The sequence below is a fragment of the Pinus tabuliformis genome, chromosome 6, assembly GCF_031772625.1.
Source record: "Pinus tabuliformis cultivar Carrire ecotype Pingquan chromosome 6, CPIR1, whole genome shotgun sequence".
Classification (NCBI taxonomy): Eukaryota; Viridiplantae; Streptophyta; class Pinopsida; order Pinales; family Pinaceae; genus Pinus; species Pinus tabuliformis.
In genome coordinates this window covers 1948219548-1948247489 of record NC_142292.1, presented here as the reverse complement: position 1 = coordinate 1948247489, position 27942 = coordinate 1948219548, and the positions used below count along the sequence as shown (strand labels likewise).

Below are 27942 nucleotides of genomic sequence, written 5' to 3'. Positions count from 1 at the left end.
CCCAGACCCGCTTGCCATTGTGCTCGCAAAACTGAAGGTCCTTTCCCATGCCCATTGTTGTTCCCTGCTGCCACTCCGTGTTGGCTAGATTCCCCTACCGCTATTTTTCTTTAGGAGGGGATCTCTCCCCCCTTCTTGGGCACTCATGACCCAGATCCATAGGTCCACCATATCTTTTTGCAAGGTCCCTTCTCCTCATAGGATTCTGCAGGTTTTCCAGGTTTTTATGGTTGAAACCCTAGCCTCAGTCATCACTGAATGGTTACTAATAGTTAAACCACTTATTTAAAATATCAAATACACTCTATACCTATTTTTTTTGCAAGGTCAAAGATATTATTTTACTTCAAAATAAACAGAATCACAATATAAATATTCTTTATTGGTCTACCACAGGGGAAACTAGATTAGGAGCATAGACTCAAAAAAATTAGATTCTCTACTATTCCTAATCTATTGATATGGTAGCGTAAAACATAAAGAAATCATTGCATAAACAATACTTCATAGACCAGTAGACATGAGCATATTAAAAGAAAAAATATTAATAGAGTTTCAACCCCGAATACTCTCATGTTATCTATGTGTATGCTTGATTAGGTGGTTGAGGACCACCACTATTGTCTGAAAATAAGGGGTTGGTGCTAGTAATTCTCCTAATCGGAAAATTGACTTTCCTTTTAACATTACCCATTTTCTCCAAAGTTCATCTGTGCAAATGATAAGTTCATGCTGAGTGTAATCTTTGTCACGAGAAACCACACTATGAGTGTATTTACATACGAGTACAAGTTGATCATCAACATGTAGGCAAATGCTTGTACCCTAACATAATTTCTAACATCTACGATCCACTCTCTAGTTTCTTGCTCCATGTCAGAATCAAGAACAAATTTGTGAGCCTGCCTGACTTTATCTTCAATGTATGAGATATACCTCTAGAAAACATCAAGAAGTACGCTTCTCTATTGATCCATAATGACTTTGGTAGAGGTTTGGGTGGATGTACCATGCAGAGTGGGGGAATTAAAAATAAGAGAGGAAGGGGTGTATTGGTCCTACCTCTATGACCTTGTCTTAATGGCTTACTAGACAATGACAAGCCATGATGGAGGAGGGAGAAAAATCAAGGGATGGTGAGGATGAGTGGATGAAGCAAGAGGAGGAAAACTAATTATGTGAAAAAGGCTTGGGAATAAAAGAAAAATAACCAAGTATGGAAGCCAACATGGAAGGAAAGGATTCTTAGAAGGGAGCATGCAAGAGAAAACCCCCTAGGAATATAGGGCAAAGCAAGATAGAAAACCATAACTTGTAACAAAAATCCGAAGAGAAAAGAAAACACAAAATGATACCAACCTTGAAAGGAATTATAGGGAACTAGCAAGAAGTCGAACTTGAGTGATACGGGGCCACAAAGGGGAGAATCCTAAAACAACACGGAGAGTCTCAAACCACCAAAATGACGTGAAAATTTTATTGTATATGATTACATGTCTCCAAAATGCCAAATATGATAGCCGAGAGTTGCTTCTCTTGAGGAATTGATGCCATAATTTATTGGTGATTATTGACTACAGAATCCTTGATGGAGGGACTGTGGGGTCCAATCACCTTTGCCTATCCTCCTGTGCACAATGTATTCTGTTGCTCGACTGTAGGCTAGTCCACGGGCTTGAAAATTTGTATAAAAGGCTAACTTTTGAGTTTAGGTTTTATTTGTACATTTATTTTGCTATGCGAGGGTTTGGAGGATGGTTGGAAGGGTTTTGACCTCACGACCTCCTGTATCTTTGTAATGGCAAATTCTTTGCCTATGTGTGTTTTCTGGCTGGTTCTCCTCCACACCATGGCCGTTTCTGTGCTCAACACTTGGTAAACTTGGAATATTTCTTTCTTTCTTCTCTAGTTTATATGGATATACTATTCCTGTTTGCTAATGATTGCTATGTTTCCTCCACAAGGATCTCCCTTCTTACTAGAACTGCTTAGTCTTGCTGCCAAGGTGAGTTTTTCATTTCAATTTCATTTACAATCTTCTTTCTTGTTTTTCTAACCCTGCATTGCCTTTGCTCGTAGGGTTTGGCTCTTCTAGGAACTATGGCCATTTTCAAAACCAATGTGTCTAACTTGGTTCTAGGTTTTGAACCCTGGTGGTTCCTATGGTTCGACAGGGTTTCAAAATCAAATTTTTGTCTTCAATGTGGCCTTTTATACCTTGACGAAACCCTTCGGTTGCCCTCACAGGTATTTTGTCCTTCTACCAAGCGCTATGTATCAATTTTCCTTTCTTCAATGAGGTTCATGTTCTTCTTTTCTAATTTGGGTTCTATGTTTTGTGTTTTCAGGTGTGATGCTTCTGGTGGGGGTTCTCGATGTCACCTCGGCTCTAGTTTTCCTTGTGTAATAGGATAGGGTCTTTCCCTTTATTCCCTTGCTCGACATTTTATGCTTTGTAAAATAAAACCCTAGTGGGTTCCGTGTATAACCCTTGGTCGACTATGCTATATAGCACCGATGTTGTTCCTTGGTGTATTCTGGGTCGTTTGGTCGAAACCCTAACTAGGTTGTTTTCCTACTTGTCAAATATTTCTATGCTGGTTTTTTAATTTATATTTGGACTGTGGATACTCGTTTTGTAAACATAACCTTGGAAAATGAAAGAGGAATTTTGATAACACTGCTTGCAAATGCTTATTTAAGTTACACAGATGATTACCTGCAATTTATGATTTGATTCGTTGTCTTGAAATTTCTTCACTTCGGCTGTGTCGTGTATGAGCCTAGGGTTTTGGATATTTAAGTTACTGCTTTCATTTTCCTGAAAATGGTTACAACAACTTACAACACATTTTGAACAACAACCTAATACAACATCTCAGAACTCATTTATTAAAAGAAAACTCCAATGTCTAATTTGTTCATACACACAAATATTCCTATTTCTTTCCAAGAATGGTAGAGCATCCCCTTGGGTGGATTTGGGTTAGTTTATACCTCCCCAAACAATTCCCAGGTGGTTGAAAACTCCCATTTAGTTAACAACTAACTGGGAAAAACCATTTTTTTTTACTTTAACTAATTTAACTGGTAAATTAACTTAACTTTTCAAATAAAATCTTAAACAAAACTCATTTCTATCCAACAACAAATAGCCAACCCATCCAGCAGTGACTCTTTAGTTAGGTGCCCCTGCATCACTCCTTCGATCGGCTATGTCGCAGCCTTCACCCCACTTCGCAACATTATAGCCTCATCCATGTCCGTCTACAACCATCATTATTCCCCTTTTCCTAAAAATATATAATCCTTCGTGTTAATCTACCTTCCCAAAAGCTCACACGGTCACATATCGTGTCATTGAGAACTTATTATGCTCGAGTCAAACCTCATAAGGGCAACCTGCGACCTCTCATCAATCATAAGCACATTCATGGTTGCCCCATTGCATAGTTGTTAAAAGCCTTCCATGGGGAACTCCATTCATAAATATTTATTCTAATACATATAAAACATTTTATTAATTATTAAATTTTTAATTTTTAAGAAGAAAGGTATATATTTAAACTATATATAATGTAAATAAGGTTTATGCTCGAAGATTTCTTACGGGAAATTTAATTATAAGAAATATTCATTCTGAATGTACCTAATATAGTTAAGTCTTTTAGTGTGGTGGGCCAATTTATTAGAATAAATTAAATATTACGAAATATTCATCTCCAATGTATATAATCAATAAAAGTTTTATCTTGGGCCACTTGCTTTATAAATTCAAGATAAGTTTTATTCTCGGCCACTTGCACTATGCCCTTGAGATAAGTTTTAGGGCGGGCACCTTGCTTAATGGAATTTTGTATTCGTAGGAAGTGGAGCCCTTTCATAACTTTAAACCATCATGGTATTTTCTTTAGGAAAGAAACGTAACTTACTTAGTGCACCTAATAAGGAAAGTTTCACAAAGGGAAGAAAGGAACCTATTTTTATCTTATTTTTTATTTTTCACTACAGATTTCCAAGTGTATACTTAGGACCACCCTTGAACGCTATGATGAAACTTTTGTCAATGATATGATAATAAGGTATCTTGTATGAATAAGCTAATGATAATGTCGGTTACACATTTACAAATTTGTTTCATTTTAAAATACAAACAATTAAATTTATTAAATCACTAAAGCACAACATTATTTATTAGAATATGTTAGTAAATTGTGAATAGTTATGTTAAACTATGTTTATCTGGTTAAGAAAATGATTTATTAATCACATTAAAAGATTTTAATAATTTTTATGACTCGGAAATTTATTTAAAATTAAAAATAATATTACAACAAAAACAAAATAAAAACAATGGCCTAATAATTTTGGTATTAAACATATATATATATATATATTGATAAAAATTATTAAAAATAAAAAAAATATTTTTATATATATAAAGTTATTTGTGTTTTTTATTATAGATTACACTAGTTTTGACTTGTGGCTTGAGAAACCGTGACTAAGGGGCATTTAAATTGTCAAAATCGCCTAGGAATCACACTTGGTCTGAGCCAAACCAACCCTTAACATAGTTAGATTTTTGGGCACAAAATTTCAAACCAACAACCTTCACTTCACCATCACCATCAGCCCATCACCATCTCACGGGAAAAAGACTAATTTTTTAAACGCAATAACCACTTAAAAAAAAAATTAAATAAATAAATTTTTAAAGTTTCCTCTATTTTATTATTTATATTATATATCCAATGGATATAAATGAAATTAAAGTTGTAATTTTAATACATATTATAATTTTTTTTATTTTTCTTTTCGATAGAAATGCATACTATATAGATGAAGGAAATATGTTATTTGGATTAAGAGGTTAAGTGGTAATTAGGATAATAATTAGTGTTATATAGTATTAAGGTGGGATGTTAGTTGAAAGAATAAGTTGAAAGAATAAGATTATAAGAATGTAATTTTAATAATGACATTTTAAACTGTTAGTTTAAATTATATGATTATATGAATGTAGTTTTAATAATGATATTATAAGATATTAGTTTTCTTACAAATATTATTTAAGTTGATATATTTTATGATTCTCAAGTATGTTTCAATTTTTTTCTTTGTTGCTTAAAAGATTGTCCTTTTGTGACCTAAGAAAATAGTTTAATAACTTATGACTTAGATTTTTGGAATTAGGGGAAATTTAACTCTTTATAATATTGGATATTGGATAAAGTAGCACTCAGAGTGTGTTTCATGACATGTTGTTAATCGTCTGTTGATTCCAGCAAGTAGTGTCCGAGCCAAAGGTATCAAGCTCAAATCACACTGAGGTTGTACTTAGTGGATATTATTAGACATTGAATAAACATAATCCCCATGTGTTTTGTGACATGTCCTAAATTACTTGTAGTAAATCCATTAACTATGATGATGTATCCATTTATTTATACCTACGAATTTTAGCCTAATAACAATAGTAATTCCAAGATACAAGCCATCAAAAAATTATTGTAAATACCAATTTTTTTAATACACATTAATATTGCTACACATCATGATCTTGAAAATATTATACAATTGATTAAATAACATTTTATTATTTTAAAAAATAAACAAATATGTATATAGATACCTATCAATATGTTTCAATCATAAATAATTTTATTTTACTAAGATATTATTGACATGAGGATTAAAAGAACTCAATAGGAAATGCCTGAATTTCTCAACCAATTTCGTTGGTAACATTAAAATTTCATTTTAATAATATTTTAACTATCCCCACTTATAAATAAGATATTATTGACGAGAGGATTAAAGAACTCAATAAGAGATGCATGAATTTCTCAACCAATTTCATTGGTAACATTAAAATTTTCATTTTAATAATATTTTAACTATCACCACTTATAGTTAGTGATACTTTGTTTCAATTAACACATAACATGGTAATTTTAAATAACAAATTTAGCTTCTTAGAGTATTTTGGTAACACTAGTAATTCCAACTCTACTATCATAGATTGTGTTTTACCGATCACATTTTTCTTTACTTTATGATATAAAGAGTTTTCTTGTCACTTTTATGTTTTTATTGTTTAATTATTTTCTTTTTTTAGTTAAATGATTCTTACTTTTTTCTAATCTAATTGTGTTATTCTGATTTATTTTATTTTATTTATTTATTTATTTTTTCTGTATATTTTAATCACATACCTAGGAAGCTCTCAAAAAATCAAAGTTGTTCATTTATATTAGTATAGGTCCATTTTAATCACATACCTAGGAAGCTCTTAAAAAATCAAAACTTTTAAAATACTAAGCTCTTTTAAAATGCACATTTCCCCTTATATTACATATTCAATATTAAAAAAAAAAAACATTACATATTAAATTTTTTTAAATAGTAGATACTGATTTTAAATGTTTACATTTTATTTTATTTTAAATATTACATATAAATTTTCTATTAAGGATTGAACGGGCTGCATATCTCTCTTATGAAAAGGTAATTGATTTTTTTGCTATGAATTACATATTTTATACCAATATGGAAATATTTTCTGGTGGTTGAGATTTTATATATATATATATATATATATATATTGAAATAAATTAGTTAATATTGATTTTTCTTGAAAAAAATATCAATTAACATGGACATTGAAATGGTTTCTTTATGTTCTATATTGAAATATATTATAAATATATTAAAAAGTATAAGAATGAACAATTTTTTCCACACTCAAAAAAGAAATATAAAATATATTTTTTTAATTAATTTATTTCTCTAAAATTGTTATAAAATTATTTTACTTCATATGAATATCAAAATATTTTAGATATGGATACTAGAAATAATGAAATAATTTATAACCCAAATTCTTGGTAGAGAGTTGTAATATTATCCAAGGTAGGAATATTTTTAATGAAAACTAAACAAACATATACATTTATATTTTTTAATCTATAAATTTAGTAACGTGTGTCAATTCTAGATTGAGCACAAACAAAATCACACATCACCGTCATAATGAGTTTTAAAATGTGCCTCTCCATTCAACAAACTTAAATTTTATCTCCTAGAAGACAATACTATTACAAACTCTCTCAAGAGAATTTCTACATCACTGAAAGCAATATGGAATGCATAAACATGAAAACCATATTTTCATCAGTTCCATTACATTTTTCCTTTGTTATTTTTGGTTCGGTAATGATTGGAAAAGTTTTGATAAGCCTATATTATTCATCATATTTTCCTACTACTGTAAAGATACAACAATAGAAAATATTTGTCATCGACATTTTTACTAAAAGAGGACAACGTCATTTTTTCAAAGAAGCATATAATAAAGATTGTCAATATTCTTCTCTCATCTATTTTTCATTGTTAGAAAATGTAATTACAAAGAAAAAGGAACTGAATATGGAATTTCTATGGGTGCAATAGCCTAAGTAGCTACTACAAAATATCATATATCTTCTATTATATTTTAATATCCCACTCCTAGATTTTTTTTCAATTATTGATGAATAATTGACCTAGTATTTAAAATAAGTTCATAGCCATCTAGGATTAGGGCCTTCACATGCCTCAAACCTCAATTAATATTAGGTTTTCTGGCTTATTCTAACCTCATTGAAAAGAAAAGACTACCTCGAGATGTGTTAGTAATGTGGGTTTATATGGCATCCACAGATTACCATTTTGTTCAATAGGATAGGTCTACTTGTAGATCCTAAATGACCAAATGAGGAATTCACCCCAAAATGCAATCTCCAAGCCAAATCCTCAATTTTGCCACACAAAATGTACCAAGCTAGATTAAATTTTATGTAATAATCCTTTCTAGATCATAATCTCCCATTCAAGGAGAATATGGGTCCTCAAAATAATTTACTAAATGCAGTGGGGAAATTTTTTATCTACCTTCTCCCTAGAGTACCCACATTTTCCATTAATTAAAGTACCATACTAGAGAGCTTGTATCTTCTTACAAGTACCCTGTATCCTCTACATGTTCAAGAGAAACTAAACTTTATCACCCACCTTCAATTTTTTCTCAATTTTATGCTTAGCAGGTTGTGGATTGTACTTTTCCTATCACTTCTCTAACGTCTCTTCTCCTTGGAAATGGATCTGCATAATATTTTCAACAATTATCTTTACATTCAATGAGTCTCCTATATTATATTATTTATGATATATAATGGCTAGTTATATTTTTTGCATGTATATTGGTACATTCTAGGTGGAAAATTTGAAAGAATCAACTTTCGTGTCCCGTTTCAGTGGTAGTTCTCAATTTGGAGATTTGGAGTTAAAAACCTTCCAAAGAAACTCAGTTGGTCCCATTTCAGTGGTAGTTCTTGATTTGGAGATTTGGAGTTAAAAACCTTCCAAAGAAACTCAGTTGGTTCTCGTATGTAAAAGTAATGCCTCTCAAAGTTGACCTACCTTATAAACCAACATTAAACAATTAGATTCTATTTTATGATCCACTACTCGCACATGCTATTATATCCATGTTTATACATTTAATAATATTTTATAAGGTCCAAAGCCTTATCACCATATGAGAGACAATAATGAAAACACCATAACTCCATCGAAGTATTAAGTTGTGTAAAATACTAAGCCACTATAAAGGGAAGGTATTATGGTATTGTTTTAGCATTTTACTCATTCAATAATGGGAATATCATCTAGGTGTGGAATTTAAGAAAATACATGAGGAGGTATTCCATGGTGACCATTTAAGCCATAATGTTATAGGAAACTTCATAGTGAGTGCTCCTTTCTTTATAGATGTGTTTTCATAACTAAAAATAGAGGCAACAACAAATGATCAACATTCTATTTGGGTTTCCTCTCGTATGGTGTTTTCAAATATATATATAGTTTTTTCATTGCTACTAATTGTATGCTCATATTTTTATTCTGTCATTTTCATATTTTAGTTATTTTCATAATATTGAGCATTATTTGAATAACATTTTATTTGAAACTAAGGAAATAAATTATGTAACCTAAAATTTCATAATATTATAATATATGGGATGAAAATTCTAGAGAAATATTAATGAAAAATTGCTCATAATCATCTTCCCCTTTTTATTTTCCATACACAACAACAAATGATGATAATGAATAATAAACAATGTAAAATTCAAAAAAATAACTTACTAAGTCTTACAGTAAACCATTATTACATACTAACATTTTTTATACTAATTATTTAACATTTAACCAAATGTCATTATTATTTTTATTCTTATATTTTTTTTTCCATATTAATAATGTTACACCATCTTATATCATTATAAATAATTTTATATATAATAAAAATCTCATAAAACAATAACAGAACAACATTGTAAATTATAATTAAAATATTTACTAATATTTTCTTCTAAATATATTATATTTTTAAAATATTTTAAATTTCAAAGCTCTCTTATTCTTCAATTTAATCCTTATCAATTAAAAGTGCATTCTCACTAAATATGAAAATTCACTCAAATACATGAAAATCGACTCAGATACATCATGACTAGTTTATATCCCAATTTTACAACAATGACTCCGAATCAAAAGAGAAATTATCTTTCTTATAAATTTTGTAGGATAAACCGTATGCGATAAACATTATTTCTTATCTAAAAAGACACTCCCATAAAGATCGTGCAATTTTATATCTTAGATGCATAATGAAAGCCCCCACATAAAGATCCTGCAATTTTTATATCTTAGATGCACAATGAATATCAGAAATATCTTTCTTTTTCTTAATTAAAATTGTTTATGTGATTGCAGATCTCTAAATAGGAAAAATTGTTTATGTTATTGCATATGTCCAAATATATGCACATCGGAGAGTTTTAGACACATCAAATCAGAAATAATATATAGATATTTGTAATTTTCAAATGAATATTATTTTTTTAATATTAATAAATATTATTTGAAATAAAATTAATTTAACAAATATGGTAGGAATTTTTTTTTTTTTCTAATTAATAAATATAGTAGGAAAAATTATTTTTTTCCATTTATGATAGAATTTTTTTGAAAAAAATTGAATAACAAATTATAACTTACATTGCTTAATGCTAAATTAATAATGGTGGATACCTAAATTGAATGGTATTATCTTGCCAAAAATAATAATGGTCAATACTCTAACTAAATAATATTGTCTTTCTTTAACATGAACTAATAAATTGAGATGTGAGCTGGATAAGTTAATTTCTTGTTCATGCACAAGGATTTGCATAGATATTAGTGGGTAATAATGACTAATAAGTATAGGCATTTACAATTTTATTCCCATATAACCTTATAAAGTAAGTTGGCTGTCCCTCACCTAAACATACAAACAAGACAACTAGTGATGCAAGCAAAAAATTGGTGTGTCATGATAACTACTAGGGAGAATCTCCAAGAATAAGCACTCTTAGGAGATATTGGTTGAGCTTCTAGCTAGCATGGTTCTTGTTATATTCAAATGATGACTAACTTAGCATGGTTCTTGTTATATTCAAATGATGACTAACTTATTATAGGCTCCATGCTATAAGAGATGAAGTGACATGAGTTCATGCAATGTCCCAAGTGTAGTGGGAGCTAGAACCCCTATCATGTAAGTTGGCACACTCGGTAGTTTTGGATGACTTTCATGTGAAGCTTAAGAATAAAAAATAACTATACAAATATCTAAAAGTTATGCATAGATATTGCAACTAGACCCATAAACTATACCATAAAATATGTGGGGAAGTTATCCACTTAAAATTATATTGTGAAAAAAGTGCAGTAAAATTTTCAAATTATTATCTAATCAAATATTTGAAAAATAATTTTGTTAACCTTATTTAAAAATAAATGTTGATTTCTTAAAATTAAACATATAATTTATATGGTTAAATGCTTGAATAAGGAAATGTATTGCTAGCTTTTTCCTTCGGTAACGAATAAAAACTTTGCAAGTATTACCCTTACATCCAATTTAACAGTTGCTCCTACTCATATCTTTCCTCCTGAAGTTATCTTAACTAATTTTATATACTTCTTTTTCACGTTTTCTTTTTGTAGACACTTTAAGACCACCTTTCATTTACACTTTCTCGTACTGGTATGTTTATTCATGAAGTTCTCTTAACTCCTTTTATATACATCTTTTTCAAACTCTCTTTCTATAGTGGCTTTACGGCCACCTTTCCTTTTTCTTGCTCTCGTCAAGTTTGTATATTAAAAGAAGGTGATTCGAAGATTAAAGCTGATATTATTTCACCCGGAGTCAAATCCGGCTAGATTTTTCAACCTAGCATCTGTCTTGTCTTGCAAATAAGTCGCTTAATTTTGCAAACCATGTGCATATCCGTGGTTTCTGTCAAGGGATAGTTACAGGCAAAGCATCATTGAATAGATATATAAAAACAACCACAAGAAGTATCTACAGTGACAAACATTCCATGTGATAGTATTGGCAAAAAAGGTTATGATAAATTTGGTACGGTCTATATTGTGGATACTAAATGTCCAATTGGCAGTTCATTGTTAGCGACCAATGTTGTATCCAGAAATCGAGTTTACATAATATAAAAGCTGGAGAATCATTATTAAGATAGGATCGCACCATGTAGTTTATCATTAAATTCGACATCTGCTTATTTCTTTTTATATATACCGAACATCTATACTAGTTATTTTAATGAAAGCGTGCTCACAGCCCCACTTGCATTAATAAGAAAACAATAATTAGGTATCTGAGAGTGATGGACCAGATATAATGGCGAATGAAAATTTTGGTCGAAAGCAAATGAACACTCAAAATCACATGATTTGGAAAACACTATAGTCTCACATAGGCTGACATTATCACTGCCCTACCTTCATCTATTCTTTGCAAAACTAATCCTATATATTAATATAATCGTTGGAATATCAGTACGCGTTATATTTTTTCTGTTATTGGATGTGTGAATCAGAGGCAGACTACAAGTTCTGCTTCTATCTGTGAGACGTAGATAGAGTTTTAAAGAGGCCTCATCAGTTTTCTCTCGACAGGCAGTATGGATGATAATGGCAGAGTTGAGGATGAGAGCGAGGACATCATGGGTACTAGTTTCTCGGGGTGTTTTAGTTATTCTAGTGCTTTGGTTCAGACTCCCAAGAGGTTGAAGGAAAGGATGGGAGCAACTTGGACTCCTGCTGTGGAGATGTCAGATATCAGACAGCGTTCAGGCGCATATATGCAGAGAAAACTGGAGTGGTATGACTTGGTGACCATGGGACTCGGAGGGATGCTGGGAGCGGGAGTGTTTGTGACTACTGGTCTTGTAGCCCGTGAAAACTCAGGCCCTGCAGTTGTCTTGTCATATGTCGTAGCTGGTGTCTCTGCACTGCTCTCGGCGTTTTGTTACACAGAATTTGCAGTAGAGATGCCTGTTGCAGGAGGCGCCTTCAGTTACATTCGGATCACATTTGGTAAAGACACTTCCATTAAATCCAATAATTAACGAGACATTTTATAAACCTAACCTATATCAAAATTAATATATCGATTTTATGGCTTTTGAACTTCGCTTATTATATTTAGGATTAAAATTTGAAGTTGAATTATTTTAACAATGAAATATCTGACTCTAGATTAATGTCTACAAATTATACATTAGAAGATTTATATGTAAATCATTGACACGATAACTATTTCGAGTCGCTAATGTATACCAATCCAAAAAAAGTCGACCTAATTTTTATTCATTGAATGTTTATAGAAAAAAACGCCACTGCGTCCAAAACTTGCTTGGGATGTTAATAGCCACAAGTTTTTAAAGAAGTTACATTTTTTTGTTTTTGAATAAGTTATATTTCAGACAAAACTATAAGTTTTTATAAACCTAAAACTCTAAAATCACTTAACCCAGGAAGTCAAATTTACCGAAACCACTCTAGTATGAAAGATGGTGACTCACTCCAACACATGATCAGACTTTGCTCATGAGTAATCTGATATTTTGGGTAGTGACATGAAAAATTATGGGAATGGGTGAATTTGCATGATCAGGCTCTGCTTATGAGCCATCTGATACTTTGGGCAGGGACATAAATAATTATGTGAACAGGTGAATTTGCATGAGCAGGCTTTGGTCATGAGTAATCTGATATTTGGGTAGTGACATGAAAAATTATGGGAACAGGTGAATTTGCAGGTTATTTTGCAGGAACGAATCTGCTCATGGAATATGTCCTCTCTAATGCTGCGGTTGCTCGAAGTTTTACCTCATATTTTCCAACCGTGTTTGGGATCGTTGATGGAGATGCCTGGCGAATAAAGGCTAGTGGCTTAGCAGAAGGCTACAATATGCTCGATTTTCCAGCCCTCGCACTTGTAATCTTGCTCAGCATATGTCTTTGTCACAGGTTGACCCTACCCTTCACGTTTTCTGATTTGTTCATTAATGGCTTCTGTACCGTTTTTCTCTGCGTTTGACCCAATTATGAAAATTAACTTGTTGCAGCACAAAAGAGAGCTCCCGTTTGAACATAGCGGTGACGTTCTTCCACCTCCTTTTTTTCACATTCATCATCGTTGCCGGCTTCGCTAACGGGAATGCCAAAAATCTCACAAAGCCTGGGAACCCTTCACACCGAGCTGGATTTGCACCATATGGAGCCAGAGGCATTTTCGACGGAGCTGCCGTTGTTTATTTCAGCTATATAGGCTATGATTCCGTCTCTACTTTAGCCGAGGAAATAAAAAATCCCTCCAAGAACCTTCCAATTGGAGTTTCTGGTTCTGTCGTCGTCGTCTCCCTACTCTATTGCCTTGTCTCCATAGCTCTCTGCTTTCTTATGCCCTATGACCAGGTGGGTGCCTAATCCTGGTAAATCAAATTTCCATTACTACTATTACCATTTGGTTAATCTGCCAGCATCGGTACCTGTTGGCTTGGAAACAAATTATGGGTTAACGCTATGTGTTGTTGTTAGAAAATTGCAGGTTAATGCATCGGCTCCCTTCTCAGGAGATGCAATCGAGAAACTGGGTGGCTGGAGGTTGCTGCCAAATTTTGTGGGCCTTGGGGCTAGTCTGGGGATCGTAGCCTCGCTGCTGGTGGCAATGCTCGGGCAATCTCGGTACTTGTGCGTTATTGGCAGAGCTCGTTTAGTTCCATATTGTTTTGCACAAGTCCATCCAAGGACAGGCACGCCCATGAATGCCACTTTGTTCTTAGGTAAACAACTTGTTCGAGAAAAAATGAAGTTATTCTTATCAAGTGTCGTTGTTGCACAGCAAATCATCATAATTACACGACAATCTAGGTTTGCTTTTCTCAATCATAAGTCACATGACAATCTAGGTTTCCTTTTCTCAATCATAACTAACATGACAATCTAGGTTTCCTTTTCTCAATCATAACTAACTATTTTGAGATAAGCACCATTTAATAAGTCAATTATTAATTCACTGTCTTTGTATTTTGTTCATAAATTAAAATAAAATAATATACATCCCTCTAATACCATAGGCACACCATCTAGTAATTCAATTATTGAGTTCCTATTTTTATATTTTGTTTATTAAATAACAATAAAATAATATGCATTTGATAAGATTATCCTATACTATAATAAACTAATGTCACTCACGTTACTACATGGTGCTTAATATTTTCTTTTTAAACACAATGCCAAATCCTAGCCGTTATGGCTTAACAATAGAATCTATGCCAGAACCTAGCTGTTATGACCTAACAATAAAATCTATGTTGAGATGGATTTTGTTTTGGTTCTTGTTGTTACACTGAATTGAGTGGTGGGTTGTACGTTTATACATGCAGGCATTTGTACAGCAGCCATATCTTTGTTCACCGAGCTCAAGATTGTGCTGAATATGATATCCATTGGAACACTTGTGGTGTTCTACATTGTAGCAAACGCTATTATCTACCGTCGATACGTGAAGATTGGAGTGACCAATTCATTGACAACAGTTGTTTTCCTATTGCTGTTCTCCGCAAGTGCCACCGCGTTTGCTCTTTTCTGGCAGCTCCAGCAGGATAGGTGGTGGGGTTTGGTGGTGTTTGGAGGCATTTCAGTAGCGTTAACAGCTGGGTTTCAGAAGCGGGCACCCATTGCACACCACCCAAAGGATTGGGGAGTCCCTCTAATGCCATGGTTCCCTGCAGCTTCTGTATTTCTCAACGTCTTTTTGTTAAGTAGCTTGGATAAAAGATCGTATGAAAGATTCGGCCTATGGAGTCTAATATCCATCATATTTTATGTTTTCTACGGTGTACATTCTAGCCATGATGTCGAGGCAAGAACAAAGCAGCGAGAGGGAGAAACAGTACAAGCTCCTCAAACCAGGGAGGTTGAATCGACAAAAGTAGTTGAGGATAATCTTCAAATAGAAACAATACGGCTTCAATTGCCATCGTCCATGCCTGTAACTGAACCCTAGGGATGGAAAAGGCGATTTCAGAAAAACAATACAAGTCATCAAACCAGGGATCTGGAATCCACAAAAGCAGTTGAAGCTCAGCTTAAAATAGAAATATTGTACATCTTCAATATCCATGGTGCATGTCTGTAACCCAGCCTTAGCAATGGAAAAGGCAATTTCAGAACCACATTTTGTCTCTCATCATCGTTAGCAGAAACGGAACGAAGACTGGATGTTATCTCTCTGAATGTTCTCTTTGGAAATTTGTTTTCGGACCCGTTTAACCAAGTTTTTGAATGGGCCCTGTTTGACCATGATCCAAATTCCGTTTATTATATCATATGATGTAAAGGTAAACAATTTTTTTTTTTTTTTATCTTGCCTACTTTATTTAGATTATTTCGACGTATTATCGATTCATTATTAAAAATAATAGTAATTCATTTATATATATATATATAAATAATATATATAAAAGCTATATAATATATAAAATTATAAATTTAGAAATGTTTATTTAAAATAAATTGATTCTAAAATTTAAATTATTTATTTTAAAAAAAAAAAAAAAAATCTTCAATTTATTATTAAAAAATGTAAACATATTTATTATGAACAAGAAAGAAATTATAAAATTTAAAATGAAAGTGACTCTACATTATTATTAAAGTCAACGTATTTTATTCGTTTTGAATTTGAAAATGCAATCTCTGCCAACAATTAATAGGAAATTAATAGGATAATAATTAGTTAAAAAAATAATAATTAATTTTAAAAAACGTAAAAACTTAACTCTTTTCAAGTAAATTATGTGGTGATTAATGAATGTCATGGTGGCTACCTCAAATGAAACCCTAAAGTTGAAGGGGATATAAGCCTAATTGTTAGATTCTTTTTGAGTAATAAAATATGATATTTTGTTTCATGAATGTTTTTCTAATAAATAGAGAGGCTTTTATCACATAAAACATTCATTTGTTATCTTTATTTCTATAGTTACTTCTCTGTTGTGAATGGTTTATACAAACTAAGAATACTAATAAGTGGTATCAAAGCATAGATTCAACAGATCTAAATTAAAGTATTTTGTTATAAAACTAGCTCACAAAAAGAAAGAAAAGATAGTTGAACGCCTTAGAATTCAGCCTCTTCAAGGGGCAACCTTCTTTACATTACGCAAATGAACAATTATTGGATGATTCAAATGACAAAACCTCCTTTCTATATATAGGAGTCTAAGGAGTCACAATATAACACAGCTGACCTAACAATAATAATATAAAGCCACAAAAATAACAATAGAGGGATTCTATGGGGCAAAGTAATAATAATATGGGGACAACAGGGCCACAACAATATTAATAAGGGATACAACTACAATAGTAATGGGGTAATTACTAGTATTATAGGGACCTAACATGCCCCTCTCCTTCAAAAAAGTGTTGTCCTCAATGCTTGAGTAGTTCTAGATGCTTCTGTATAAAATTCTCATCCTCCTATGTGGAATCTTCAGTGGATAAGTTCTTCCACTTGATGAGATAGTCCAAAATTGATCGATTTCATAGCTGTCGAGTTCTTGTTTCTGTGACTGCTTCCGGTTCCAATATAGTTTTTCCTTCCTCGTCAAGTTCTGGCAATATTGTTTGAATTGGGAGCTTGTCGCCTAGAACCTTCTTTAAACATGAAACATGGAAAACTGGGTGCACTCGAGAAGCTGTAGGAAGCTCCAATTTGTATGCCATAGTACCAATCTTTTGCAACACCTTGTACGGACCATAATACTTTGGTGATAATTTATTATCCTTCCTAGCTTACTTGAGGGACGTTTATTTAAATGGTTGTAGCCGTAGGAATACCCAATATCAAAACTTCTTTCACTGTGATGCTGATCTGCCTGTTGTTTCATTCTATTCTATGCCAACACGAGGTTATCCTTTAAGAGTTGGAGGACTTGTTGTTGATGTTCGATGTGATGTTCCATTGTTTGAACCTTAGAATCTTCTCTTAAATATGATGTGATGGATGGTGGCTGATATCCATAAAGTACCATAAATGGGGTCATTTTTGTTACTGTATGTAAGGAAGTGTTATACCACCATTCAGCCAGAGGCAACCATTTGACCCATTGTGTCTGTTTATCAGATACAAAGCAACGAAGATATCCTTCCAAACATTTGTTTACTATCTCAGTTTGCCCATCAGATTGAGGATGATAAGATGAGCTATGAGCTAACTGAGTACCAAGATAAGAAAATAATTGTCCAAAAATTTCCAGTGAAAATGTGATCTCTGTCACTTACAATAATCTCTGGATTTCCATGTAGCTTTTGAATTGTTTCCTTAAATGCAGTAGAAACTATACTGGCTTTAAATGGATGTGATAATGCACAAAAGTGTACATACTTGGTAAGTCTGTCAACTACCACCACGATGACACTCTTTCCCTTAGACTTGGGTAAACCTGTGATAAAATCCATTGAAGCCTCCTCCCAACGTTGGCTTGGAGTGGATAAGGCTGTAATAGACCTGGGGTCTTAATTGTTTCCACTTTATTTTGTTGGCAAACCAAACATTTCACCACAAACTTTTGAATATCCTATTTAAGGCCATCCCAAAAAAATTCCTTCTTAACCCTGTGGTAAGTTTTTAAAAATCCTGAGTGCCCTCCTAAGGGAGAAGTGTGCAATTCCATAAGAATATTTTGTTTGAGTTGGGAATTCTTATAGAGATATAAGCGATCTTTGTACCATAACAAATCATTTTGACAGCTAAATGTATCAGATGTATTGGAATCTTGCTATAACTTTTGAATAAGTGCCCACACTTCTTCATCATTCTTCCATTCCTCCCTTGCTTCATTTATCCAATCTGGTTGGATAATAGAAATGGCACACAACAATGCTTCCACATCCTCATCCTTTCTTGAGAGTGCATCTACCACCACTTTTTGCTTCCTTTTTTTGTAGATGATTTCAAAGTCATAACCCAACATCTTTATGACCCACTTTTGTTGCTCTTCAGAGGATAATCTTTGTTCTAAAAAGTATTTAAGGCTATCATGATCCGTTTTTACCTTGAAGTGTCTCCCCATTAGGTAGGGTCGCCATTTCTTAAGTGCATGTAATATTGCCAACATTTCCTTCTCATAAATAGCTTTGTGTAAAAACTTTCCCTTGATTGGACGACTTTCAAAAGCAATGGGTCTTTCATCTTGCATTAAAATAGCACCAATTCCATTTCCTGAAGCATCACATTCCACAATAAAGGTTTTTATGAAGTCCGGTGTAGTTAAGACTGGTGCTTGGCACATTGCCTCTTTAAGATGTTCAAAGGCCTTTATTGCTTCTGGAGTCTATGAAAATGCATCTTTCTTCAATAATGTTGTTAGAGGTGCTTCTATTCTCCCATAATTCTTAACAAACTTGTGATAATAACCTATCAACCCAAGAAATCCTCACAGATGCTTTATTGATGTGGGGATTTTCCATTCCTTAATGGCTTTAATTTTGCTAGGGTCTACCTTAACTCCTTCATGAGATACAATATGAACCAAATATTCCACCTCTTGTACTCCAAAGAAACATTTGGATCTTTTTGCATATAATTGTTTCTCCTCCAGTAGTTGTAGCACCCTGTCAACGTGTTCAACATGATCCTTCCAACACTTGTTGTAGATTAGTATATCATCAAAAAATACTAACACAAATTTTCTAAGGAAGGGTTTGAAAATGGAATTCATCAAACCTTGAAATGTAGAAGGTGCATTGGTAAGGCCAAAAGGCATGACCAAAAATTCATAATGACCCTCATGAGTTCTAAATGTTGTTCTCAGAATGTCTTCAGTCTTCATTCTGATTTGATGATATCCTGAATGAAGATCCAACTTGGTGATGTAAATTGATCCATGCAATTCATCCAGTAATTCATCAATGACAGGAATGGGAAACTTATCTTTAATAGTGAGCTTGTTCAGCTCTCTATAATCCAGACACATGCGCCATGATCCATCCTTCTTGTGCACCAATACTACTGGAGCAAGGAAAGAACTTTGACTAGGTTGAATTATACCAGCCTCTAGAATTTCTGCAACCATACGTTCAATTTCACTCTTTTGGGCATAGAGATATCTGTATGGCCAGATGTTTGGAGGAACACTTCCTGGAATCAGATGAATAGCATGATCATGATCACGAATAGGTGGGAGACCTTTGGGAGTATCAAATACCTTGGAATGATTGTCCGAGACATTTTGGAGATCTGGAGAAATAGATGATTCCGATGTAGAAACATCTAGTGAACGTAATTGTGCAATTACACCTCTTCGTTCCCTTTTTAGAAACTTTGTCATACCGTTAGAGCTGATTATCTTTCCCTGTTTCCCTGTAATACCCCTTAGTTCAACTTCCTTTCTTGCCGCAGAAAAATTCATGAAAAATTCTTGAAAATTAAAAGCTATTGTGCCCAAGGATTATAGCCATTGGACTCCTAGTACAACATCAGCACCTCCCATTGGAATGGAAAGCATTGGGCTAGTCAATACATATTCTCCCATGGATAGGTTGATATTATGGCACTTTTCAGAGCAATTTATCGTTCCTCCATTTGCAACCATCACTCGACACTCTAGTGCTAGATATAGGAAGCAATTCAATTCTTTTTCTACCTTACAATGAAAAAAATTGTGGGTGCTTCCTGAATCAATCAACACTATTATCTTTTTCTCATTGATTTGTCCTTCTATCTTGATGGTTTGAGGAGTGGTAATTCTAGCCAATGCATTACAAGATATGGTCAGATTCATTTATTCTTTATCTAGGCTTTGTTCTTGGAGTATATCCTCTTCTTTTGACCTTTCTTGCTCCATTTTTTCTTCCTCTTCACAATCTATGTAGAATAATTTCTTCTCAGCACACTTATGTCCTTTAGTGTATTTTCTATCACATCTGTAACAAAGCCCTTTTGCTCTTTTTTCTTCCAATTGTTGTGGTGTCAACCTTAGAGGTTGTGGAAGACTAGGGGCAACAACACTTCCATCTTTATAGTTGTGAGTGGTATGCTTCTTGGTTGCCATAATTTTTCTTTCCATTTTTCTTGCTAACCTAAATGCCTTCTCTAATGAATTAGGTTCCCAAAGGCGAACATTATGTTGGATATTACCTTTAAAGTCCCTATGAACACATCAATCGTATGCTCCTCTGGAATATTTTTTACCCTTATGTTCAATTTTTGGAACTCCTCAATGTGCTCCATTATTGAAACCTTTTGTTTGAGACTTATCAATTGGCTAGAAAAGGTGTTTCTTTTTGTATCCTCATAATGTGCTGTCAATTCCTCCATTAAAATTGCCCAAGTGATAATTTGTTTATGAGAGCAAAGCCATTGATACCATAGAAACTGATTTGATTCCAAATATAAAGTTGCAATACGTACCTTTTATGTGTTTTGCACATTATTGAGATAAAAAAATTGCTCCATCTGTAATATCCATGTTGCGGGATCCTTGCCATCAAACTTTCTCATATTGATTTTTGGAATATGGTGGGTCTTCGATCCAACATTAGAGTCTATGAAATCTGATTAACATTTCTTTTGTTCTCATCATGAGTTTCCTTTACTACCCTTTCACCATTAGTAATCATTTCTTGTAGAAACTTTCTCAAATCTATCTTCAAATCTTTCATGCTTGTCTTCAAATCTTCGATGCCTATCTTCAAATCGTCCATCTTAGCTTCCACGTCATTCATCTTAGTTTCTACGCTTTTCTTTAATCAAACCATCATAGCTTCTACGCCTTTCTTTAAACCATCAATCTTAGCTTCTACAACTTTATTTTAACCATCCATCTTAGATTCTATTGATTTTTGTGCAAGTGACACTTGTTGCACTTGGTCTCATAATTTTGATATATTGTTGAGCCTCAAACCTGCACCTTCATATACACCCTCTCAGCCTTCCTTTTCCACTTATTGCATCCACCTAGCTGCTAAATCATTGCATTATAGTTTAAAAAGAGTTCTTTACATGGTTTTCTGACTATACTTATGACTATTGTTTGGTTTAGTTTTTTGTTCATGCAGCTGCGGAAATTTGTCAATTTCCGCAGCCAGCACAGGTTTCCGCAGCCAGCACAAGATTCCGTAGCCATTTTGTTAAAAGCTGTGCTACAGGTGTCCTATGAAGAAACGAGCCACATGGGCAAGCTCCAGGCGACAAATACATGGAACGTGTCCCTTCAAAGCAGCCAAATCATCCATGGAAGGTCACGGTCAATGAAGGTCAAAGGTAGAGCCAACCAAAGAGTCCAGCGGTGGCACGGCTCTGTTTTGAGCACGTGAACGTTACGTGGCATAGTCCTCAGCTCACGAAGACACCAGCACACCTAGAGATCACTTCTGCAACCGGAATCTAAAAGCAACCACTCCAGAGATTTAATAAACATGATGACAGTTACGTTAGATCTCGGCTGAAGGGATCTACGTGTCTTTGTCAATACAGTCATTAGCGTAGGAGTTAGTTAGCTAGTCTCAGCATTTTGGCATTATAAATAACGCGTCGATGAACGCTGTAAAGGAGTTTTTTTTCTTGATATGTAATTTCTGAACTATCGTGTTGTCACCCCACTGTTTATACATATTGCTATTTTAATATATGAGGAGACTTTTCTGAGCTTATTCGTGTGATTCCTTGTGACCGGCCGAAGTGGCAGAGGGCCCCTGCGCGCTGAAGCCTTGTAAAGTTGTCATTTGGTTTTATTATGTTTTTTTCTCATTAGCTTGTACATAACATACTTTTCATGTTTCTTAGTTCACTGCTGTTTAGATTTTCATCTCTGTTTTCTTGTAATTGTCAACTAATCAGTGCTTTTCTACAGGTTTTCTTAGGCAGCTCGGGCAACTTTTCATCTTTTTGATAACTATTGGCATATGAGATCATCTTGTCCTTCCTGCTAACTTTCATTTTCTGAAGTTTAATTTGAGCAATGTCTTTTCCAAGTTGTGATTTGCTTACTTACTTTCTTTGTTATTTGGATATCATACTGCTCATCAATTTATGGTTTCTTTCTATAGTGAAGTGTCTCTATTGTCAAGAAATCAGAATATCACTAACTGTAGTGTGGTTTAGTTATCATATTGCTTAAACTTATTCATGATTGCTTCCCACAAGGTAGATTGAGCTGAAGGGTAAAGGATCAGAAGAGTTGAAGTAGTGTGATTAGTTTCTTTTCTGCAATTTAATTTCTTGCAATTTAGTTCTCATATTGCTTAAACTTATTCTTGGTTGCTTCCCACAAGGTAGATTGAGCTGAAGGGTAAAGGACCAGAAGAGTTAAAGTAGTGTGACTAGTTTCTTTCATGCAATTTAATTTCTTGTCATTTAGATAGCATATTGCTTGACTTATTCATGATTACTTCCCACAAGGTAGATTGAGCTGAAGGGTAAAGGATCTGAAGAGTTTGACTAGTGTGAATTAGTTGCTTTGCTTTTGGTTTGAGTTGCTTTCAGTTCAGTTTTTACTTTCTTTTCATTCAGCAGCAAGGATACTGGGCCATTGTCATTAGTTCAGTTTTTGATGCATTTACTTTCTCTTAAGAATTGATTTCAGTTTAGCTTTCTTCTTGAGCACTTTCAAGTTTGAGGAAATCATTGTAGAAACCACCATCACTGTCCATACTTCATACTTCACTTTCACTCTCACCATCACACATTAGGGAAAGAAAAATCCAAAAATAAACTAAAAAAAAACTCAAAAATGACAAAAATTAAAGAAATGGTTATCTAGTACATATAGTACACTTCACTTCGTGAGTTTATGAACCTCGGGTTGACATTATAAATAGCAATTTAGATCACACTAAATTTACCAAACATTTTGGCGCCGTTGCCGGGGAAGTGAAATTAGGTAGCCAATTTCTAAAAAAAAAAAAACAAGAAAATTTCAAGGAAGGAAAATTGATAACCTCTCAAAGTATGCTCTCCTCTTGCACTTAGTGTGATCTGGAGGATCAGAAAAGAGAAAGTTATCGGTTTAATAGTTTCTTGAGTATGCTCTCTTCTTGCACCTAGAGTGACCTGGAAGATCAGAAAGAGAATTATTAGCCCGACTTGAAGGAAAAAAAATAAAAAATGACATGCATAGAGCAAGAGATTCTAGGGGAAGGTTTTTAGCTAGAGCCAAGAGTTCGATTTTTACAACTCCATCTACTTCAAGGAATAGACAAGAGACACCTCCATCATCTCCAACTTACACTCCTAGCCCTAGGATTCCTGGAATTCAAGAGGCAGGAGTCGACTCTCCCACACCTTCCATCGAATCTGAATTAGAAAGAGATCCTTTCCTTCCTTCTATAGAGAGACGAATTGTAATTGAAGAAGTAGAATCATCTGAAGAATAAGAGGGAGAAATTCCTTCTCGTTCACCCTTAGTAGAAGAACCAGAAGACTCTGAAGTCTCCAGGGAAACTACCATGACAGAGGAAGGAGCAACTGGATTTGGTAGAGGTAGAGGAGGAGGAGGAAACAATGGAGGAGGTAGAGGTAACATTGGGGGAAATAGGGATGGAGATAACTCATTCGGATTTCCTATAGTCGATGAGGACTCCCGAGCCACAATGAAAAACATCTCACCATCTGTCCTCCCAAACTTCCATGGGTTAAGGAATGAGGACCCTGAAACATTTCTATTTGAGTTTGAGGTCATGTGTCGAACTTATGATTATCTGGAAGACTCTCAAAAACTCAAACTGTTTCCTTCAACATTGAAAGGAGCAGCCTTGAAATGGTTGATGGGATTACTCACTCAATCCATTAGGACTTGGAATGATATGAAACAAACATTTTTGGATAGGTACCTGGACTATTGTATGCCCACCAATCACAAGGATGAGGTATTCAAAATGGTGCAAAGAGAAGATGAAAACTTGGAGGATTTACTTGAAAGATTTCAATACAACCTGAAAAGAGCAAAAATGAGTAACTTAGATGAGGAGACCTTGAAAGCCCTTCTATTAAAAGCCATTAGAGATGATTGGATAGCTATTTTGAACATGATGGGAAAAGGAGACATATCTCAACTTCCACTTCATGATATAGCAGAGCTATGTGTCCATCTCTCAAGGGGGAAATCTAAAACTCAAAAAGGGCCTAGAGATCCTTCTCTCATCAGAGAAAACAAATCTGCAACTGGATCAGTAAGTAGGGCTGAGATTTGCAACATGCTTGATGAATTCAAAACTGACATCTTAGGAAGTCTTAGTGAGCAACTAGACACCCTTAAGATTCACAATAAGCAGAAAGCAGAAGCTGAGGCTTTGGCCATCTTTTGCCCAAAGTGTAGGAAGAAACATGCTCTAAGGGAATGTCCCTTGGATGCAAAAGTTGTAGAAACATGTGTAATTTGTTCAGAGAATCATGATACCAAGGATTGTCCTTCAATTCCTGGGCTCAAAGCCGTTTTTCAAGAAGATCCAAATACAATCGAATCTCTCTGTTTTGTTGCAAGGAGACCTTGGCAGGGGCAACAAAATCAAGGGTTTAGCAACTCTATGAATTTTCAACCCCCACCAAATTGGAATCCTTGGCAACAACCTTGGTCCCAACCTCAAAATCCTTTTCAATCATGGGTACAAGGTATGCGAAATCCTTATGGGAGATTTGCTCAATTTTATCAATATCCCCCATCTTTTCAAAACCAACAAGCTCCACAACTTCCAAATCAAAATCCACAACTATCATTGCCATTTCCACAACAACAATAACCTTCTCAACAGAATCCAAATTCTCAACTCTTGCTTCCATTCCAACAAAAGTCAAATCAACTTCCTTCTCAGCCATTGCCAAACCCCAATAACAAAAACCCTCAAAATGCTTACATGATGGAAGGTCAACAATTTTCTACCTATATGATTGTTCCTCTCAATGATGTACAACTCAGATCAGGTAGAGTCCTAGATAAGCCTTCTATAAATGCTCAAAAGCAAAGCATTTTTGAGGAAGATTCTCTTGAAGCCAATAAGGGTTCTGAAGCATCTCTTCAAAACCCAAGTACTCAAAAAGAAAAAGAAAAAGAGTTAATCCCCACAACTCCTATAGTTGAGCAACCTGCATCATCATCCACACCTCCTTTTCCTGAAAGATTACAAATTGACAAAGGGGTGGAAAAACAAATTTTGTTGCCTGACTATGATTTTCTAGATGAATTGAAGAATGCCTGTATCAAGATTCCCTTGTTACAAGCCATTAAAGAGATTCCTATTCTAGCAAAAACAATAAAGGAGTTGAGTCTTAAAAGACCAGGAAGGAAACCAAGAGATACAAGAAGAATCCACCTGGTAGGGAAAATTGCAGATATCATGATGGGAAAAATTACTATGCAGGAATATGTAGATCCCGGTAGTCCAATTGTCAAAACACATATCAATGGGGTAGAAATACCAAATACTTTGATTGATTTAGGGGCTGCTATCAACATCATGAGTAGACAGACTATGGAACAGCTAAAACTTCCTAATCTTCTTTTTACACCTACTTTATTGCAACTTGCAGATCGATCAATTATTAAACCAGATGGTGTATTAGAAGATATTTCAGTCTCCTTAGACTCGTGGGAATATCCAGTGGATTTCATGATTTTAACTCCCAAGAGTAATCTAGGAGGACATCCTCTCATCTTAGGAAGACCTTGGCTAGCCACAGCTGATGCTTTCATCAGTTGTAGGTCTGGGGATATGTAGATTTCTGATGGTAATTCGACAAAGAAGTTCAATCTGTATCCTCCAGCAAAAGAAATTACAGAAATAGGAGATAATGAGTGGGTTGATGATGAAGATACTATACAACCTGTCTTTACCATTTCTGAGATCAATGAAGATAGTCAAATTCTGAACACATTAGAAAACTTTGAACCATCTTCAGAATATGACCACACACAATTTCAGTTGGATTCTGACATTGAGTGTCTATCATCTAGACAAATGTCTCTTTTCTCTATGGAAGAGTTTGGTAGTTCTGCCATTGAGATTTTTCCAGGAAAAACATTGAATATCAATAAAAACTTGGAAAAATCACAACAGGAAGAGCTAACCAAAATCTTGCAAAAACATTCTACTACATTTGCATGGGAGTATACCGATATGAAATGTATTGACCCTAAGACTTGCATTCATCACGTCTACATTGAGGAAAACAGTAGACCAATCAGACAACCTCAAAGAAGGATGAATCCAAACCTTAGGGAGATAGTGAAAGAAGTGCTCCAAAAGTTACTTAATGTAAACTTCATTTACCCCATTTCAGATAGCCGGTGGGTTTCTCCTTTGGTTATAGTACCTAAAAAGAATGGTAAATGGAGGGTTTGCATTGATTACAGAGAATTAAACAAAGCAACTTTGAAGGATCACTTTCCTTTACCCTTTATTGATCCGGTATTAGATACTTTAGCAGGCAAAAAGTATTTCTCATTTTTGGATGGTTTTAGTGGTTACAATCAGATTCAGGTAGCACCTGAAGATCAGGACAAGACCAGATTTACTTGTCCATGGGGAACTTTTGCTTACCGAGTACTTCCTTTTGGATTATGTAATGCATCCGCAACATTTCAAAGGGCAGTACTAGGAATCTTTTCTGATCTAATTCATGATTGTGTAGAGGTTTATATGGATGATTTTACAATTTATGGTAATTCATTTGAAGAGGCATTAGAGAATTTGGAAAAAGTCCTTATAAGATGTAAAGAAACAAACCTTTCATTAAGTCATGAGAAATGCTTTATGATGTTTACTGAAGGGATTGTTTTTGGACATCATATTTCAGGAGATGGGATTAAAGTTGATAGATCGAAAGTTGAAGTCATCTCCAAGTTGCCTATTCCAAATTGTCAAAAAGATGTTAGAAGTTTTCTTGGATTTACTGGATATTATCAAAGATTTATTGAAAAATTCACCAAAATAGCATCTCCACTCTTCAAATTACTTACAAAAGACTGTGAATTCAAGTGGGATCCTGATTGTCAATCTGCATTTGAAACTTTGAAAACAAGAATATCTGAAGCACCCATTTTGAGAGGGCCAAATTGGAAACTTCCTTTCCATATTTCTACAGATGCTTCAGATACAGCTCTAGGAACTGTGTTGGGTCAAAAGGATTTACTTCCTTATGCCATTTACTACACCAGTAAAAATTTGACTCCCACTGAGTTAAATTATATTGTAACTGAAAAAGAGTTCTTAGCTGTTGTTCATGCAATCAACAAGTTTAGACATTATATAACATGCTATGAAACTTTTGTCCATACTGATCATTCTACAATTAGATATCTCATGAACAAACCTGTTACTAATGGCAGAGTTACAAGATGGCTTTTACTTTTACAAGAATTAAATATTACTGTGTTAGATAGACCAGGGAAACAAAATACAGTAGCTGATTTCTTGTCTAGAATCCAAAATACTAACGAAGATTCTCCTGTAGAGGATAAGTTTCCAGATGAA

At 34.0% G+C, this 27942-nt stretch overlaps 1 protein-coding gene across 1 annotated transcript; it reads left to right on the top strand.

The window, feature by feature from the left end:
* The first annotated feature begins 12103 nt into the window (after positions 1-12103).
* LOC149266968 (cationic amino acid transporter 6, chloroplastic-like) lies at positions 12104-15553 on the top strand. Its single transcript, XM_089397725.1, has 5 exons — positions 12104-12495; positions 13209-13431; positions 13530-13878; positions 14012-14246; positions 14853-15553. Exons 1-5 carry the CDS (start codon positions 12123-12125, stop codon positions 15473-15475), a joined length of 1803 nt encoding a protein of 600 aa, XP_089253851.1. The 5' UTR covers positions 12104-12122; the 3' UTR covers positions 15476-15553.
* Positions 15554-27942: the final 12389 nt, after the last annotated feature.

What these genes read in the sequence shown, in the direction of transcription:
- LOC149266968 (XM_089397725.1), top strand. Translation starts at nt 12,123, where the DNA reads ATGGGTACTAGTTTCTCGGGGTGTTTTAGTTATTCTAGTGCTTTGGTT. An exon ending in AGCATATGTCTTTGTCACAG is followed by an intron (nt 13,432 to 13,529) that starts GTTGACCCTACC and finishes AACTTGTTGCAG; the next exon opens with CACAAAAGAGAGCTCCCGTT. An exon ending in TTCTTATGCCCTATGACCAG is followed by an intron (nt 13,879 to 14,011) that starts GTGGGTGCCTAA and finishes AGAAAATTGCAG; the next exon opens with GTTAATGCATCGGCTCCCTT.